The sequence below is a fragment of the Miscanthus floridulus genome, chromosome 8 (genome assembly GCF_019320115.1).
Source record: "Miscanthus floridulus cultivar M001 chromosome 8, ASM1932011v1, whole genome shotgun sequence".
In the NCBI taxonomy this organism is placed as follows: Eukaryota; Viridiplantae; Streptophyta; class Magnoliopsida; order Poales; family Poaceae; genus Miscanthus; species Miscanthus floridulus.
In genome coordinates this window covers 117,104,743-117,123,473 of record NC_089587.1, presented here as the reverse complement: position 1 = coordinate 117,123,473, position 18,731 = coordinate 117,104,743, and the positions used below count along the sequence as shown (strand labels likewise).

The window sequence follows — 18,731 nt, the reverse complement described above, 5'->3', positions numbered from 1 at the left end:
GCGGCCGATCTATTGGTCGAGGCACATCTGAATGGCCCTTTAATAGGTAGCCCTGATGTTTTTGAGTCTGAAGGACATAGTTGTGTAGCAATATGCCTCGAAAGGCATGATGAAAGATGTTTTGATCTGGTCTTCTTCCTTGAGGGAGATCTGATGATAGCCGGAGTAACAGTCAAGGAAGGAGATCAGTTTGCAGCTAGCCGTGGAATCTACAACCTCATCTATCCAAGGCAAGCAGAAGGGGTCTTTAGGGCAGTGTTTGTTAAGATCAGTATAATCAACACACATTCTCCATTCCTTATTCTTTTTTCAAACGAGAACAGGGTTTGCTAACCAATCTGGGTGATACACTTCTTTTATAAATTCGGCCGCTAACAACTGTTTTATTTCTACCCTAATAGCCTCCTTCTTGTCTGGCGTGAATCGATGGAGTTTCTACTTGATCGGTTTGGCGATCGGCGAGACATTCAAGGAGTGCTCGACCTTCTCCCGTGGTACCCTCGGCATGTCTGTAGGTTTCCACGCAAACATGTCGATGTTGGCACGTAGGAGGGAGATGAGCGTGTTTTCCTATTTGGGGTCAAGGTGAGCCCCAATCTTCACGGTCTTGGAGGGGTCATATAGGCCAAGGCCGACCTCCTTGACTTCCTTGGACTTGGAGGAGGCGCAAGGAAGTTCTAGCTCTGGGATCTCCATGTCATCAGCGGGCACCATCTTAGCTTCGGCGACCATGCTAGCCATCTGGATGGAGAGGTCGGTGGCTTCAGCGAGAGTGAGACTCTCCATCTCACAGGCATAGGCGACGGAGAGGTTGGCCCGCAGAGATAGGACTACTACAGGCGAAGGCATCTTCATCACCAGATATGCGTAGTGTGGCATGGCCATGAACTTGGCCAGAGCTGGCCGACCAAGTATGGCATGGTAGGCGGTGTCGAAGTCGGCGACGTAGAAGTTGACATGCTCGATGCGGTAATTGCTTGCCATGCTGAACTGTACTGGTAGAGTGATTTCTCCAAGTGGTCTAGATGCCCTACTAGATACCACACCCCAAAAGGAGGAGTCTGAAGGTGTTAGATCTATTATCGCGAGTGCCAACTCCCTTAGAGCCCCGACGAAGAGTAAGTTCAAAGCACTGCCACCATCGACAAGGACTTTTCTGAAGAGCACCTTCTGGATAGTTACGTTGAGGACAAGGGGGAACGCCCTATGTAGGGTATGTTCGCCCACTGGTCGGCCCTGGTGAAAGTGATGGGGACCTCTGACCATGGGCGATAGCTGGGGTTGGCGGTGGTTTCCTCTGATTCTATGACGAGCACTCATTGGACGGCGAGCTTTCGTTCTCTTCTGCTCTTGGCAGAGGCGAGGCCACCGAAGATGGTGGCGACCACCTTGTCATGGTCCTGGAAGGCATTGCCATTGCCCCTAGGTGGTCGGTGGCCTCTATTCCCGCCGTTGGTGTCGCCGTCTAGCTTTTTGTCTTAGAACTCCTTGGCTAAACTGAGGCAGTCCTTCATCTTGTGTTTGGCGTTCTTGTGGTAGGGGCACAAGCCATCGAGGATCTTCTTGTATTGTTCGTCATAGTTGCGCTTGGCGCGCGGCTCATTGACGTTACCGACAAAGTGGTCTGGCCGGTGGTGGCGATTCTGACTTGGCTTGGATCCTTCTGGCCGATCACGGCCAATGTCCTGGTGGAAACTGTGTTCATCATAGCAGCGGTCGTTGTGGTGCCGGTTGTCAGGGCGGTCGTTGTAGCGGTGAGGTGGGTGATTTGTGCCCGCGTCTTTGTTGAAACGTACTTCAGCTTCCTCCATGTCAGTGTACTGGTTGGCCATCGTGATCATCTCGCCAATGCCTATAGGTGGCTTGCGGTTGAACTTGGAATGGAGCTCATGATGATGAAGTCCTCGGACAAAGGCAGTGATGACCTCGGCTTCTGTGATGTTGGGGATAGAATTCCTCATCTCGGAAAAGCATCTAATGTAGCTGCGGAGGAGCTCGGATGGCTTTTGGTTGAGGCGGTTGAGATCGTGCTTGGTGCCCGGCCACGTACATGTAGCCATGTAATTATCAATGAAGACTTTCTTCAGCTCTTCCCAAGATCCGATGGAATCTGGGGCAAGGCTTGATGAGGACATCGCCACGCTGGATACATCGACGCCATGGTCTTCCCCAAGTTACAATTCGTTTCCAACTCAGCTGCCACGTCGTCCTCGTATTCAGCAGACACGTCGTCACTGTTTCGGTCATAACTTCCTCATACGACATCGAAACGGGCCGTTCTTGGATGCGTTGGAAAGGGGACGACGACGCCGTCATTTTGGATCTGGTCCCAGCTCCAGAAGGTCCGTGGATCATTCTATGTGACCACGGCAAGGTGCTGCATCACCTATTTGGGCCAACTTGGCCATGTATCGTGTCGGGCCTTAAGCCCAAGTTGTGGGCGCCTAACCCCTGGCCGTCCCCAACCCTAGGTCGAGTCTTAGACTATAAACACAGCCGCCGCCGCTGCTACACAATTGGGTTTTGTTTAGAGTTTAGTTTTCCATCGAGGAACTAAATCGTTCATTGTAACTGTGGTGACAAATCCTTTTACAGTGATCCAAGGCCTCCGTTCTTGATCTCCTCCACTGTGTCGATTAGTCCTTTGGAACCGAGTTCTTGAATCCTCTATTGATATCCGCGTCATTCATATTTGCAATTTCAGATTGCGTGTTTTACCTTCTTGCTTGTGCTCTTCGATTCGCTTGCAGGAAAAGCCTTCTTGGCGAGGTCAATCAAGTTGTGCTTGGTTGATAACTAACGGAGCAGTGGTGTAACGGTTGTAGGGTTCGAATCGTGTCTGATTTGAAGCCGGATCGCCAACGTCGAGATCTCCACAAATCGAACTTACCGGCTACCTCTCGGAAGATCGGGCCTGTACTCATCAATTGATATCAGATATTTTAGGTTTACCGCGAGGTATAATCTCGTTTGCCTTAGATTCATATTTGTTCATTACCTAGAGTCCACAAAAAGTTCAAAAATATTTTAATTTCCGCTGTCCTATCGCTCTTTGTGCCTTTGCAATTTCGTTTCAGATTCGTGTTGTTGAGTTTGTGTCCATGGTCGAGTCTTGTTGCTGGTTTAGAATTGTGTTCGTGGTCGTTCAGGTCGCACTTGATCACATTGCATTAATCAATGGCATTCATTGTAAGGTGTGTAAACGTGTAATCCAATGCTTCGTCTTATCGTGTGCTCCATCAGTCTAAAAAAATTGCAATTATCATTTTTTAAGGGGTTAAACAGTTTTAAGTTTGGTTAGATATGTATAAAAAACTAACACTTAATAAGTATCGATAGGTTAATCAGAGTTATATCTTTTTCGCGGGGGTTATGTTTTGTTTGATGTATTTATATCTACTTTAATTCACGTGTGTTAGATTAAATTGAGTTAGAAAATAATTTTTAATCCACTCAAACGAATATGAATTGAGACGGATACGAATACACCCGACCTCGAGCTCTTTGATTTTGATCAACTGTCCTAAGCGTTGCCGAGACCGGTGAGGCAAAGATAGCAGCAAGACGGCAAAAAGAAACAAAACGGCCACACCCAGACGGGGAGACAGCGAGAAACGGGGGCGACCTTCCCAGCTCCCAACAGCAGCAAAGCAACCGAGCTACCTCCCCGTCGTTTCCGGCTCTCCTCTCTTTCTCGCCGACCGTTGTCCCACGCCCCCACCCCGACTCCCGCGCCCGCGGCCCGGCCGGCTCCTCGCTCGCTCGCTCGGAGTCGGAGCCAGCAGGAGGCCTTGCGACGTCTCGCGCCATGCGGGATCGCGATCTGCTAGGGTTTCCCCCGGCGGCGGGCGCGGCCATATCGTCGGCGGCGGCGCTCCTCCTCCTCCCCATCCTCGCCGCCGCGGGCGAGGGGGCGGCGGCCTGCCCGACGCCGCCCGCCGCCGCCGTCATCCTGCGGCACGCGTCCACCTCCTGTCGGACGGTGGACGCCCTGGGGCTCCGTGGTCACCGCGCCGGCGTCGTCGAGGTGGGTTTCGCTTTGCCGTTTGATCTCCCCATCACTCTTGCAGAAAATTGGCGTCCGGTTGCTTGCGCTGCCAGGTTGCCGTTTGGAGTGAGGGAATTTAAATATTTAATGTCGTTTTGCTTCTATCCACCTTTTGTGATTTGATTGACTCCTGAAGCCGTGAATACCATGCTAATGCTCGAAGCTCTGCCCATGATGAATTCTTCATATATTGCGGCTTTACAATTTACAAGTACAAGGCGTTCTTTTTCGGTCTTTCCAAGATGATGTTCAGTAGTTTCAACGTGATGCCAAAACTGATTGAACTCAGTGTGCATGGCAGGGTTCCGCCATTCCTGACTGTTGGACTGAAAAAAAAAAACAACTAGGATCAGTTGGCTTCAAAGCTTAAGCATTTGGTGTCCCTGCAACTGCCTCCCCGGATATTCTGCTGAATGTCTTGGGTATTGATGCTTGTGGTGCTGGTAGTTACTAGTTAGTAATTCGATGACACCAGAGATGACTTATAGCTGCCTGACTGTAAGAACAGAGATTCCTTTCTGTTAGTGTTACCTATGACTATCCATGATCTTTTAGTTCATCCAGTTCAGCAGGACTCTTATGTTGGATCTGTGCTGGACACCCTGGAGGCCTGGACTGATTGTAGTAGATATATGCCCAGATTTAAAATGAGTAGCATTTCTTTATTTATTTTGTACCACCTTCATCCTAAGCCAAGCTAATAATATGAGGAGAGGTAGAGGAAGACCGAAATTGACATGGGGGGAGGCAATAAAATGAGATTTGAAAGCTTGGGATATACCTAGAGATCTATGTTTGAATATGAGTGCTTGGAAAGCAGCTATTGAAGTGCCTGAACCGTGACTTGGGGCTCTTGGTGGGTTTCAACTCTAGCCTACCCCAACTTGCTTGGGACTGAAAGGCTATGTTGTTGTTGTTGATTTTGTACCACCTTCAGGGTTTGACTTCCATTTCTGTTTGATATACATGCAAAAGCTAGTCTGAACATGGAATCTCTTTTATTTTGTATGCACACACCATCATGATAAATATGTCCATTATTAATTAAGTGCATGTTTTCTTCTCCATGGAATGTCTATCAATTGCTATCTGCCATCAAAAGTTCCTAGTAGTTAGCTGCTAATAATTAGCTTCTTGATCCAAACAGGTCTAGCTAATTATTAGGTGAATACCCAACTAACATCTATTCCACTAGTTGGACCAAACTAGCTAATAGCAGCTATGAACTATTAGCAGCTAATGGATCCAAACAGGGCCTTAAATTAAATACAACAGATTGAGTTTTGTCAACAACCCGTTTTGATCATCTGCTGCATAGAAGAGCGTATACAACATTTTAGAGGGCACCAATATAAGTTAGGTAGGCTTCCACTTTTTACCAATTCCTTGGCAGTATATTGAATATTCCCCCTTTGTTTCTTGTACATTCAGATTTATATACAAAAGCTGACTCGCCAAACTACACTACTAGTCATGCTTCTTGGACTTTGATTTTGTTCTCAAATTTTGAATGACTACTCTTTGTGTTTGTTACTTCACCCTTCATTTTTATGTATCAGGGGGATGATGGGGCGCTGCAAAAGGCAGTAGCACTTGTGCTGCAGAACAGGGAAGATTTTGTTGCTATTCTTTTTTATGCTTCGTGGTGTCCTTTTTCTAAAATTTTCAGGACAGATTTTCAAAAGCTGTCATCCTTTTTCCCAACAATTGCTCATTTTTCTTTTGAAGAATCTAATATCAAACCAAGGTGCGTCTTTCTAAATGAGATAAACACTGCAGCTAGATTTTACTATATTTGGTATGCAACTCAACTTCAATATCTGGATTGCAGAGTATTGTCAAGGTATGGAGTCCGTGCATTCCCGACGATTTTCCTTCTGAACTCTACAGTGCGTGTGCGTTATCATGGATCTCGGGCCATGAATTCCCTTGCTATGTTCTATAAAGATGTTACAGGTATTATTGCTCAAAGTTCAGAATTTTGTGAAAGTGTTGGTACTCGTCTCAATATTTACTGTAATCTACTAAGTTTAACAAAAGGCTGAGTATTTCCTGCTGCACCTTAACCATTCAGATGCCATGCACTGCAGATTTAGCATGCATTTTTCCTAGAACTGTAGATATGGTGGTATTTTAGTAGGATTCACATCCCACAGCTTGAGCCACTCTAGCGTTTAATTACCTTTCCATAAAGTTTTCCTAGATTTGACCTTCCTTTTGGAATTCTGAAGGCCTGAATCCTGTGTCATTGGATGCCACATCCCTGGAGAGAATGGAGGATACAGTTACTATAATTGATCATGACAAAAAGACTGAAAAGGAGGATTCTCTGTTATCATGGGCAAGATCACCAGACCGGTTACTTCATCAAGATACGTGTCTTGCATTGGCTAGCTCCTTTGTCCTCTTGAGGTTGCTTCATTTCCTTCTTCCCAAGCTTAATGCATGTATGAAGCAAGCCTGGAGGACGCGACTTTATGAATTGAATAGGTTGTTCCCTAGCTTATCTTGAGGAAGGCAATGTGGAACTGGAAACTTGAATTGACTCTAATAAGGCAGCATACTTATGAGAAGTGATGTAGGCAGCAAACCGGATCATGAGGAAGCCAGTGTTAAGTTAATCCACATTGGTGGCTCATGGCTGAGTAGTGAAAATATACTGCTACCAACTCTGTATACCCTGAAGATCAGAAGGTCTCATCAATGGATGCACTGTTTTCCATCCATGTCGAACTCATTCCGTGTCAACTATGTTTGGTCTTACCTTGGGTGATATCTTAATGCAAGCATGAGTGACGTTCTTGGAAATGCTGACTCAATGGTAGTCATCTGTACAACTGTACCATTAGCCGTCTCCGTCTGAGTTCAGATTTGTATCTTGGTGTTACTCCTGATAAACAAAAAAAAGGCATGTATTCTAAGAAAGATTGTTCATTTATGTTAGTCATAGGCATGATTGATATGTTTGTGATCCAATAAAATCCGATTAAGTCTGTACCTTTTGTTTTCCTATTCTGTTGACCAACCGGTTGTTATAGTAAAGTTCGCTAATGGAATTGCCGCCTTATATCAACCTATCACTAATTTTATTTTGCAGGCGATGCAATCTTATTTGACGCAGTAACCATTAACCAATGTGTTTTATCAAACCAGTGTGTCTCACCGTTTATACCCTGTTCAACCATGCCAGCGTTTTAAACTTCTGGACCGATAATGATTTGTGTGCGCTGTCTGCCGTGTGAGGATTGTTGAGCTTCGACTTATAAGCACAAAATTGTATTAAATTATCATCTTATTCTAGTCTTCGTTTCAGTCATCAGATGCGTCTCCACTAAGCAAAGGAGATATCATGGGTTCATCATCAGGAGCTTAAACTCAACCTAGAACTATGAGGCAGTTTCACTACACACAGAAGCCATACTCCTAATAGATGTTTATCTTTGATGATCTTGTAGCAAAGGATCTCAAGTCTCTGATTCTGGTTGAGAATTCCGGTTTCTTCTCAGCGAAACACTGTAGACGCAGCAGAAGTTTCAAAGGTGTTGGTTGAGTTTCAAAGCTCCTCACGTCACCGGCAATTTCTCATCACTCAACAATCAGAAACTCAAAACGACGAGAAGTCAAGTCAACGACGCGTTTCCATACGGTCCAGTGAGCAGATTTTTAATCTCATCTTAATTTTAGTATATCACCGGCTAGTAATAAGATCCATAAAATATTTCATAGGATCTTTCGTCAACGCTGTCGTATCCGTCGCCAAATATACAATGTACATATACATGTCTTGATCGATCTTTATATCAACACAAACTCAGAATGTACGCGAAATCATCAGCTTAACCAGAAATCAGAATGTACGCCACCAAGCCACTGTCCCTGTTCAAGAGCCACCCGGAGGCGGCGTCGCGGCCGCTACCGGAGGGCCGGAACTCCGGCTACCTGGTGGTGAAGGGGGCAGACGACGAGGGCAGTGACGACGAGACGTGCTGCTGGGGCACCTGCGGCGGGTCGCGCGTGCGGGACCTCCCGTTCCCGCAGAACCGCGTGCTGACGGTGAGGTACACGGAGCACCACGGGGAGAGCAACACCACCTACGCCGACGCCGTCGTGTTCGTGCCCGTCCCCGACCAGCCGCTGGCGTCCAACCGCTACTGCCCCGTCATCGCCACGGGCAGGCACAGGGGCCTCGTCAGGGCGTGCTCCACGGAGGAGGACATGGTCCCCTGCTGCTTCTGCCGGTGCATCAACGACGTGGACCCGCGGCCGTTCGACCCGGCCGATATCTACCAGCAGATCGAGATCGTGCAGCGCCGGCGCGGGCGGTTCACGGCGAGGGCCGTCGCTCCCGACGGCTTCCCCTACTTCCTGTACCGCAAGAAGTACTGGCGCGTGTACGCGTCCAAGCCCAAGAGCTTCGACCTCCAAATCGGCGAGGCCCGGGGCCTGGACTCCGCCCTCCGGTCTCGCCAGCTCTCGGACGCCGGCGTCCTCGACGCGTTCCCGGCGCCGACCAACGGCGCCGTCGGGAAATGGTACTCCCCGTTCTTCCTCGTCAAAGAAGATGGCGTCGCGCCACGCGAGCAGATGGAACGCAGCGCGTTCTACGAGGTGACGCTCGAGCAGCGCTGGGAGCCGGTGCACGTTCTTCACGCCGGCGTCCCGAAGAAGCTGGGCAGCAAGAAGGCGCTCATCGGTGGGAGCGTGGAGGCAAAGCAGGAGGCGGGGAACTCGCGGCACGGCGACGCGTACGTGTGGTTCAGGGCGGCGGCGACGGGTCAGCGGGTGGGGCTGTGCACGAGCGTGTGGGAGAGGATGCGGTGGGAGGAGTACAGGGGCGGGTGGGTGGACGAGGAGGAGGATCCCGGGAAGGTGGCCGGCGGATCGGTGCTGGTGGAGAGGTTCGTGGTGAAGAGGCTGGATGGCACCGTGGTTCTGGCCTTTGACTTTGTGCATCTCAAAAAAGTCAGAGCAAAGCAGCTGTGAATGCTGAGCATAAAGTTTGAGGTATCATATGGGTTGTCGTAGGAGTGTTCGGACAGTAATAATAAAATAAATTACACAAGTTCTTAGTAATCTGCGAGATAAATTTATTAAACCTAATTAATTCATTATTAGTATATGTTTACTGTAACATAACGTTATCAAATCATAGACTAATTAGGTTTAAAAAATTCGTCTCGTAAAGTAGTTAATACTTTATGCATATGTCCAATATACGATATGGCTAAACTTTAGGGGACAAACTAAACAAGGTTTGTGAGATTGCTTCAGGTATCAAAGGTTTGATTTCGTTTTCATTTCGGTTCACGATGTTACCTTTCTTGTGTAACTCAATATTAAAGTGCTTGACGTATACTGCGGTTAATTTCAAAGCATTTTCTTGTTCGGACTGCCTTGTTTCTCGCGAACAGCTAGTCGCCGCCTATGCATTGCTTTCACACCTTGCCAAAACTCGCCACAAAATATTTGGGCTGCTGTTTGGATATCTTCCCTAAGGCAGCGCCAACGCAAGCATATGTTAGCCTTAGTGTAGCCCCAATGCGTCCGAGGTGGCTAGTAGCCCCATCTTGCACGTCTACACGTTAGGTCCCTATCATTTCTAATGATGGCTTTGCAGTAAGCCATACTCATCCGTAGAAGCTACGAATGCTTTGTCAAACATAAGTTTCAAGCACCCATTCAAATATGCGTTGGGTTGTCTTTGTAAATGGCCATAGACGAATGTCCTAAAGCATCTGTCTCTGTTAATCGATTAACAGAAGAAGCGGACTTCTTAAAGTGCCTTTCTCTGAAATTAGCTATTAGCAGAGGTGAACATTCTAAGAGTTCATCTCTAAAAAACGATTAAGAGAAGCGATCATTCTAAGGGCCTGTCTGTAGAAATAATTGTCTAAAAAATACTAGCTTTTTCATATTAATTCAGGTGAAGGCAAACTTTATACCAAAAATTTAGATCTTGATGTGATCTACAATTTTGTAGTTGATAAATTTTTTATTCAAAACTCTTTAGAGTCCAAACAAATGGTTTTGAGCTCTAAGATCTTGAAATTTAAAATTTATAACTTTAGAACAACCTCAAATATTGACATGGTATATACACAAAAGTGTACTTCTCAATATGATCTACAACTTTGTAGTTAAAATCAAGAAATTTTGAACAACATCAAACATTGACATGATCTAGATCAAAGTTGTAGTTGTCAACGCAATCTGCAACTCTGTAGTTGACAAATTTTAATAAAAAAATAGAGTCTCAAATATTCATTTTAAAACTCTTAGATCTTGACATTCAACTTTTTTGAAGTTGTCAAACTATCTCGAGCGAAGACACAATCTATATCAAAACAGTAGAGCTTGACAAGATATAAAACTTTGTGGTTGTAACTTTTTTATTTAGAACCATTTAAAGCCTGAAATATTCAATACAAGATTATGAAATGTTTATAAAAAGATAACGCCATATATGTGGATATATAGTTTGTTGGTAAAGAGATGTTGTGACTGATGAAAGTTGTGGCTGCCTCTATAAACAGTATTAGCAAACACAGGCATTTTAAGATATCTGTCGCTATTAATCAATTTACAGAGGCAGGTGGGCAAGCCAACCCCCTTTATAAATGTCATTAACAGAAATTATTTGATAGAGCGGTAAGCATGCCTACCTTTGTAAAAAAAATATCAAATACCTGTCTCTTAGAATGATTCTTGATAGTAAAAGTAGTTTAGGTTGGTTCAAATTTAATGGTGGCATCATAATACATACCCGCATGTTGCCACAAGTAACGGAAACAATATCAATCCAATTTGTTCATGCATTGCTTGTAGTTCAAAAATCTAATCTCTCTCTAGGGTGAAAATAGAGAACTTGGCCTGTTGAAACATTCTAAAGGGGGTGCATGCACATGTTGTTTCCTTGTTGGAGGCATTGTTTTGTAAAACCTTTCTCAAGGTCTAGGTGTTGCTATGGTGATTGTGTATCGTAGTTTGCTACAATATGATATAGGATCTCATGCCATTTTTGTCTCTTCGTTTTTCCTCTTGGGTTGTATGTATCCTATCTATGTGGATATCAGAATTGATCTTAAAATGATTGTATTAGTTTGATGTAACTGTTTAAGATTAATAGAGCTTTCATTACCGAAAGGAAGCTAGAAGCTGCTACAAAAGGCATGGCAAAGCACTAATTCACACGTAAAAGAAACTTATCTGTTTGATCGCACTATACAGGCGTGTCTTTTGTGAATGTTTGCATAGGCATAGGTTATTACTAATATCACATGATTAGTAAAAAAGTAGTTTAGGTTTGTTCAAATTTTAAGGATACTAGCATAATACCTGCACATTGCTAAGGTAACAAAAATAATATCAATCCAATTTGTTTATGCATGCACACTCACTCCTATATCTTAAGATTAACGAAATCACCATCATGTTCTGTTAATGAGCATATTGTCTACCACTAAAAAGAATAATAACATCATTAAATTCTAAAACAACTATAGAAAATGTGAACACTCGTGCTAATTCGAGTACTTGAACTTGGATGAACAGATCACACCACAAAGAATCTAATCAATTGTTCTTCGTTTTTTAGCTTGAGAAAATGGCAGAAAGATATTTGGGTATTGCCGTTAAAATGATTGTCATTATCATTTGTTCTCTACAAGAGAGTTGCTAAAATTCAGGCTTCCTTTCAGGTGATAATTATTGCATATATTTTATGTTAAAATTGCAACTTTACTTGGTTGCAATTTCTGTAGACATAATTTATAGTTTTTGGACCCGGGAATAAAAAATCCGATAGACAAAATTACAAACCTAATAAAATCTAGGCCCCATTTGGCACGGCTCCACTTCATATAGTGGAGCCATTTCTTTTTGCTTCCGCTCCAAGAATAGTTACATCAGTGGAGCTAGAGTTGTTTTGGTAAACTGTTTGGCAAAACAACTTCACATGTAGAGCTTCTTAAAACATGCTCTCACATAACCCCATGCAAAACCCACTAAGACGAAGTGAAGCCGGGTGAAGCCACTATTTTTGACTACATCCTTCCTTAAGCATCTGTGAGAGCACGATTTAAGGGGCTTCCTGGGTGAAGCCGTTTTATTTTACTCCGTTTGGCAAAAAACGGCTCATGAAGCTGTTGGAGAAGCCGTGACAAATGGGACCCTAATATATGTTGACACAAAGACAATTTAGGCCCCGTTTGGTACTGTTTCTCCACCAGTTCCTGAAAGGCGTTTGAAGCCGTTTTATGCCGAACAAGGTAAAATAAAACGGCTTCACCTAAGGAGCCCCTTAAATCGTGCTCGCATAGAGGGTATATGGAGAGTGGAGCAAAAAATAGTGGCTCCACCTTGCCCTGGTGGGCTCTGCATGGGGGTTTTGGGAGAGCATGATTTAAGGAGCTCTACATGTAAAACTGTTTGGCCAAATGGTTTACCAAAACTGCTCCAGATTTACCGATGGAGCTGGTCGTGGAGCTGAAGCAAAAAATAACGACTTCACTAGTGAAGTGGAGCCGTGCCATATAGAGCCTACAATTTACATTTTTTTTATAGTTAGATGAGGACAAAAAATAATATATTGTTACACAAAACAATTAACAAATTATAAATAAATCACAAGAGAAAAATACAACATACTTGTGCCACACGTTCAGCGCGTCGCCTGAAAGTCAATTTTCCATCAAATTTCTAGGCACCTGACGTTTAGGAAAAGTGACTATACAAACGCGCAAATTTTGGGTCTTCAGAAAACCAATAGACTAGCTATTCTGATTTGACGAGTGATGCCTAACGCGTATCCACGAAACACGAACCCAAGCAAAAAGGCCTGGGATGTATGCGACGAAGCCGCTGACTATTCTACGACAAGTCAGCTCAGGGACGCGTTGGCATGGTCTAAGGGACCAAATCACCCAAGCAAGCTACAGTATCTCCTTTCCTTGTATACTCGATCGCATATCCAATTCGTTTGCATCCAAGAAGCACCAACGCAGGCAAAAGCCAAGCATGTATGCGACGAAGCCGCTGTCCCTCTTTAAGAGCCACCCGGAGGCGGCGTCCGGGGCACCGCCGGAGGGCCGGAACTCCGGCTACCTCGTCGTGAAGGGTGCCGCCGATGAAGAGACTAGCTGCTGGGGCCTGTTCCCCGATCGGCGCGTGCGTGAGCTCCCATTGCCGCAGGACCGCGTGCTCAAAGTGCGGTACACGGTATCGAATGGCCAAACGACCAGTGTCCAGGAAGAAGCCGTCGTGTTCGTGCCGGTCCCCGACCAGCCGCTGGCGTCCAACCGCTACTACGCCGTGATCGCCAAGGGCAAGAACTGGGGGCTCGTCAGGGCGTGCTCCCGCGAGGAGGACAAGGTGACGTGCTGCTTCTTCCGCTGCATCAAGGACGTGGCGCCGCGGCCGTTCGACCCGGCCGACGTCTACCAGCAGATGGAGATCGTCCAGCGCAGGCGCGGGTGGTTCACGGCCAGGGCTGTCGCCGCCGACGGCTTCCCCTCCTCGCTCTACCGCAGCAAGTACTGGGAGGTGTACGCGTCCAAGACCGGGAAATTCGATCTCGGCGTCGGCGATGCCATGGGCATGGACGCCGCGCTCCGATCGCGCCAGCTCGCCGACTACGCCTTCCCGGTGGCAGCTACGGCGGCCGCCGTCGGGAAATGGTACTCCCCGTTCTTCCTGATCAAAGAAGCCGACGTCGCGCCACGGGAGCAGATGGAGCGCAGCGCGTTCTACGAGGTGACGCTCGAGCTGCGCTGGGAACCGGTGCACGCGTACAGCGGCGGTGGCTCCAAGCTTGCTAGCATGAGGGCGTACATCGGCGGGTGCGCGGAAGCGGAGGAGGATCTGAACTCGCGCCGGCACGGCGACGCTTACTTGTGGTTCAAGGCGGCGGCGGCGAGGCAGCATCTGGGGGTTTGCAAGAGCGTGTTGGAGAGGATGCGGTGGGAAGAGTCCAGGGAGGGGTGGGTGGACGAGGAGGACGCCGAAAAGGTGACCAGCGGCGGATCGGTGCTGGTGGAGAGGTTCGTGGTGAAGAGGCTGGACGGCAGCGTTGTTGTGGCCTTTGACTTCCTTCATCTCAGCAAAGTCAGAGCAAAGCAGTTGTGATTTGTGAATTCTGTGCGAGAGAGATGGTACTATTATCATTATAGGCTCTGCTCGGCAGGATTTATTGCTGCTGCGTCTGATTTATAGGGCTGATTTATTGTGAGAGAAAATATTATTCTATGACTGAAAAAGTAGGGCTGATTCTAGCTTATAAGCTCAAGTGAACATAGCCATATATTGTATAAGTGTAATATATTAGGTAGTTTTGTCCTAAGTTAATTTTGTGTAATATCAACTAAATTCATATAAATTTATGCTGTTACCATTTACATTACCAAATAAATATATTGTCGGGAACCAATACTTAGGTACCCGAAGAGTAGGGGTTAATGATCGTTATACGTTAATCCATCCAGGCAGTCAAACGTGCGACTACAGCTCCAACCGACACCGAGGCCGCGGGCTCCGCCTCACCTGACCTTTGGCCACGGGCTCCGCCTCGCCGGATCCCAAGGTCGTGCGATCCGCCTCGCCCGACCTATGGGGACGGGCTCCGCCTCGTCCGACACCGAGGCCACGGGCTCCGTCTCGCCCGACCCCTGAGGGCGGGCTCCGCCTCGCTCGACGTCTGAGGGCTGGCTCTGCCTCGCCCGATGTCTGGGGGCGGGCTCCTCCTCACCCGATGTCTGGGGGCGGGCTCCTCCTCGCCCGACGTCTGAGGGCAGACTTCGCCTCGCCCGATCCCTCGGGCACGGCTCCTAACGGAAGCTCACGCCGTCGCCAACCACTACGGGCCAGAAAGTACAACCCAAGGTCAAACTTCTGGCATCGTGCAGGGAGCGGTCACGTCTCAACACGACCCGTCCCTGCGACATGTCTTTCTAGGGAACTCACATCGCCCACAGTGACGGATGCGTGGTCACTATGCTGCCTATTCTCTGCATGGCCGCTGATCAGCACGTTGGTTCGCCGGGCCGCCCACCAGCACGGAGTGGGACGTCATGACCCACTGACAATGCCAGGACAAGGCATCATCGGCGGACAGGCGCCCGGCGTGGAGCTGTCCCTGTCACCGCCTGCTGTGTCAGTGGGGCCCACACAAAGGAAAGGAAAGTCCCGGTGACTCTGAAGGACTTCCTCTCCCTCTCGTTCTTATTTTTTTCTCTCGTTGTAACCCATGCTTTCCCTTAGCCTATAAAAGGGAAAGTAGGACGTCCCATTACGGGGCATCGCACTACATCACATCGAAAACCACTAGCATCGAACCTCGAACACATAGCCGAGCAGCGACCGAGCTCACGGCACCCATTCGTTCTTTCCACCAGAGACTTAGGACTTGTCCCTCTCTCGCCCATTTATAACCCCTACTACGAACTTTTCAGTGCTAGTAACACGAGCAGCAGCAACGAACTGGACGTAGGGACATTCTGCCCAAACCAGTATAAACCTCGTGTCCTCCTAGCAACCATCCAGGCCAGACGTGCAATATTAGAAATTTACTCGTTAGTGTTTACTTGAAACACCGACAGTTGGCGCCCCAGGTAGGGGCCTTTACGCGTCTCGACATCAACACTAGGCCTCGGATGGCTAGTCACGACATCACCTGGGTCCTGGGCGCGCACGTGCGTTTCAGGGACCTAGACTTCATCATCACGATGGAGGGAGAGCTGGAGCGGGCACCCGTCGTCATTCAGCCTCCTCACTCCGCTAGCCTCGACACGATCGCCGAGACACTTGAGGAGTTGTGGCTGCACGCACCGAAGGCCCACATCCTTGGGAGCAACCAGCTCCTCGGCTTCGACTACGAAAGGTTAGAGCGCCAGCTTGGCGCCTTCTTGGGATCCCGACCGTCCTAGGAGGACCTACACCGCATCACCTTCTTGTTCACCAACATCATGGCATGACTTGCCGGAGGGAAGCTGCTCTCTTCGGCATACCTCATCCGGAGTGCCCCGATAGTGCTCCCGTCCGATCTCCGCAACGCCGCAAAGACCGTTGGCCACCCTGTGGCGCAACACGCGCCTTTAACCCCCTCGAACGACGAGTTCGTGGGGATGAACGAATATGTCATAGAGTCTTTCCACAACCTCCTTGTGGGAGAACTAGAGTCGCCCTTCGGCTCAGACTCCAGTAGGGGAGTCATCACCCCTCTTGTGAGTGTTTCATGGCAGGTACCCCCGAGGGACACATCAAAAGCATCTATGAAGAGGAGGATACCCTAACGAACAACCTCAACAACGAGATTGAGGGGGAGATAGGGGCCTCACCCCGCCTGTGGGTGGAGTAGTTGAAGGCCCGGCACCTAGAGCTCGAGGAAGCACGACTCTAGCTCAAGCAGGAACGCGTGGAGCTCGATCGAGAGATCAAGCGCCACGTAGACGGTGGGCACACGTGCGCCATGGCCCACGACGTGAACCAAAGGATCATCGCAGATGATGAAGCCCTTCCACACTTCGCCCGGGAGAGCCAGAACATCGTTGCTATGGTTGCCTTACTCTGTTTGCTTCTGGGGGCCATGACTCCCGATGAGCGTTGGGCCCATCGTGAGAATCGCACGCTACTCGAGCGTGCGGCTGCGCAGTAGGCCAAGAGCTCGATGTCTCATCGATGCAAGCTCGATGCTAGCCAGTTTACGCCCTCAGAGTGATCCAACAAGGACGTATCAGTCCACCAGGCACCGCAGGGTGGTAGGCCACGCATTACGGTTTTGGTGCATGAGCGCGTCGGCCGCAACCGTGACGCATGCGACACCCTCGACGCCCACTGGTGTACCTGCGGTGATGCAGGGGAGGGGCCCAGCCATGGGTACCACCCTCGATGGGGTAGGCGCTACGATAGCAGCGAGGATCAAAGCCCGAGCCCTGGCTTGCTGGGACCTCAAGCCTTCGGCCAACACATCCTCAACGCCGCCTTCCTGCCAAGGTACCGACCACCAACCAACATCCCAAAATACTCTAGGGAAACAAACCCCGGACTATGGCTTGAGGATTATCGGCTTGCCTGCCAAGTTGGTGGGGCTGATAATAACGATTTCATTATTCGTAACCTTCCATTGTTCCTGGCTGATTCAGCACGAACGTGGTTGGAACACCTTCTGTCCAACAAAATCTAAAGTTGGGCGGACCTAAAAGAGATCTTTGTGGGGAACTTCTAGGGCACATACAAGCGTCCTGGGAAACCCTAGGATCTCAAAAACTGCCGATAGAAGGCTAGAGAGACCCTCTATGGGTAGATCTAGTGCTTCTCTTGGTAGTGCAACGAGCTGCCTAACGTCGTCGACACCGACCACGGACGATGCCGAGGGGAAGGACAGCGGCTTTCCAACACCAGATGGTTGCCTCATGATCTTCGGGGGTCGGCAGCCTATGACTCCAAGCGTCGTCAGAAGCTCGCGCGTCGTGAGGTCTATACAGCCAAGCCGGCCGCGCCTACTGTCCTCCAGTGGTCGGAGTCCGCCATAACCTTTGATCGGACCAACCACCTAGAGAGCGTCCCACAGCCAAGGATATATCTGCTCGTGGTCGACCCAATCATCGGCACAAAGCGGCTCTCCAAGGTACTGATGGATGGAGGCAGCAGCCTCAACATCATGTACGTTGAGACCCTCAACGCCATGGGCATCGACCGATCACGCATCCGGTCAACCGGAGCATCTTTCCATGGCATCGTACCTAGAAAGCAGGCCATGCCACTTGGGTAGATCAATCTGCCCATCACCTTTGGGGATCCGTCTAATTATAGGATGGAGACCCTCACCTTCAACGTGGTGGGGTTCCATTTAACCTACCACGCCATCCTAGGATGTTCATGCTACGCGTAGTTCATGGCCGTCCCCAACTACACCTACCTAAAGCTAAAAATGTCGGGCCCAGGCAGGGTCATCACCATCGACACCTCCTTCTAGTGTGCCTACGAGTGTGAGGTCAAGTGTTACGATCATGTCGTGGCAATCGTCGCCTCCAAGGAGCTTGTGGCCATCAGGAAGGAGGTCGCCGAAGATGCACCCGATCCCAAACGGTCGACCGGGTCTTTCAAGCCAGTGGAGGGCGCTAAGGAGGTCCTCATAGACCCCAATGGCTCCAAGAGCAAGGGCACTGTGCTTTCCTCCGAATAGGAAAGCACGCTCGTCGACTTCCTCCATGCCAACAAAGACATCTTTGTGTGGAAACCCTCGAACATGCCAGGCATTCCGAGGGAAGTCACTAAGCATACCTTGAAGATCAAGCCAGGCTCCAAGCCGGTGAAACAACACCAGCATCGCTTCGACAAGGGAAAGCATAGGGCCATCAGTGAGGAGATCGCAAAACTTTTGGCGGCAGGGTTCATCAAGGAAGTGTACGACCCCAAGTGGTTAGCAAATCCTGTTCTTGTACAAAAAAAGAGTGGGAAATGAAGGATGTGTGTTGACTATATGGGTCTCAACAAAGCGTGCCCAAAGGATCTGTTCCCTTTGCCACGCATAGACCAAGTAGTTGACTCCACCTCAGGGTGTGAAACCCTTTGCTTCCTTGATGCGTACTCCGAGTACCATTAGATCATGATGAAAGAGTCCAACCAGCTCGCGATGTCTTTCATCACCCCATTCGGATCATTCTGCTATGTCACAATGCTGTTCGGTCTG

General features: G+C 48.5%; 4 protein-coding genes across 4 annotated transcripts; 3 read left to right on the top strand and 1 right to left on the bottom strand.

The window, feature by feature from the left end:
* Nucleotides 1–570: 570 nt before the first annotated feature.
* LOC136469784 (uncharacterized) lies at nt 571–984 on the bottom strand. Its single transcript, XM_066467848.1, has one exon. It carries the CDS (start codon nt 982–984, stop codon nt 571–573), a length of 414 nt encoding a protein of 137 aa, XP_066323945.1.
* A 2,589-nt stretch (nt 985–3,573) lies between these two features.
* LOC136477212 (5'-adenylylsulfate reductase-like 4) lies at nt 3,574–7,045 on the top strand. The gene is made up of 4 exons (XM_066475294.1): nt 3,574–4,027; nt 5,608–5,795; nt 5,880–6,004; nt 6,280–7,045. The coding sequence occupies exons 1-4, from the start codon at nt 3,809–3,811 to the stop codon at nt 6,558–6,560; spliced, it is 813 nt and encodes a 270-aa protein (XP_066331391.1). The 5' UTR covers nt 3,574–3,808; the 3' UTR covers nt 6,561–7,045.
* Nucleotides 7,046–7,291: 246 nt separating this feature from the next.
* Nucleotides 7,292–9,127, top strand: LOC136477211 (uncharacterized). Its single transcript, XM_066475293.1, has 2 exons — nt 7,292–7,699; nt 7,864–9,127. Exon 2 carries the CDS (start codon nt 7,901–7,903, stop codon nt 9,029–9,031), a length of 1,131 nt encoding a protein of 376 aa, XP_066331390.1. The 5' UTR covers nt 7,292–7,699; nt 7,864–7,900; the 3' UTR covers nt 9,032–9,127.
* Nucleotides 9,128–13,045: 3,918 nt separating this feature from the next.
* LOC136473367 (uncharacterized) lies at nt 13,046–14,379 on the top strand. The gene has a single exon (XM_066471018.1). The coding sequence runs from the start codon at nt 13,064–13,066 to the stop codon at nt 14,168–14,170; it is 1,107 nt and encodes a 368-aa protein (XP_066327115.1). The 5' UTR covers nt 13,046–13,063; the 3' UTR covers nt 14,171–14,379.
* The last annotated feature ends 4,352 nt before the right edge of the window (nt 14,380–18,731 follow it).

Coding starts and splice junctions, on each gene's coding strand:
- LOC136473367 (XM_066471018.1), top strand. CDS start 13,064: ATGTATGCGACGAAGCCGCTGTCCCTCTTTAAGAGCCACCCGGAGGCG.
- LOC136477211 (XM_066475293.1), top strand. CDS start 7,901: ATGTACGCCACCAAGCCACTGTCCCTGTTCAAGAGCCACCCGGAGGCG.
- LOC136469784 (XM_066467848.1), bottom strand. CDS start 984: ATGGCAAGCAATTACCGCATCGAGCATGTCAACTTCTACGTCGCCGAC.
- LOC136477212 (XM_066475294.1), top strand. CDS start 3,809: ATGCGGGATCGCGATCTGCTAGGGTTTCCCCCGGCGGCGGGCGCGGCC. Junction 4,028..5,607: donor ACCGCGCCGGCGTCGTCGAG/GTGGGTTTCGCT, acceptor TTTATGTATCAG/GGGGATGATGGGGCGCTGCA. Junction 6,005..6,279: donor GTTCTATAAAGATGTTACAG/GTATTATTGCTC, acceptor GGAATTCTGAAG/GCCTGAATCCTGTGTCATTG.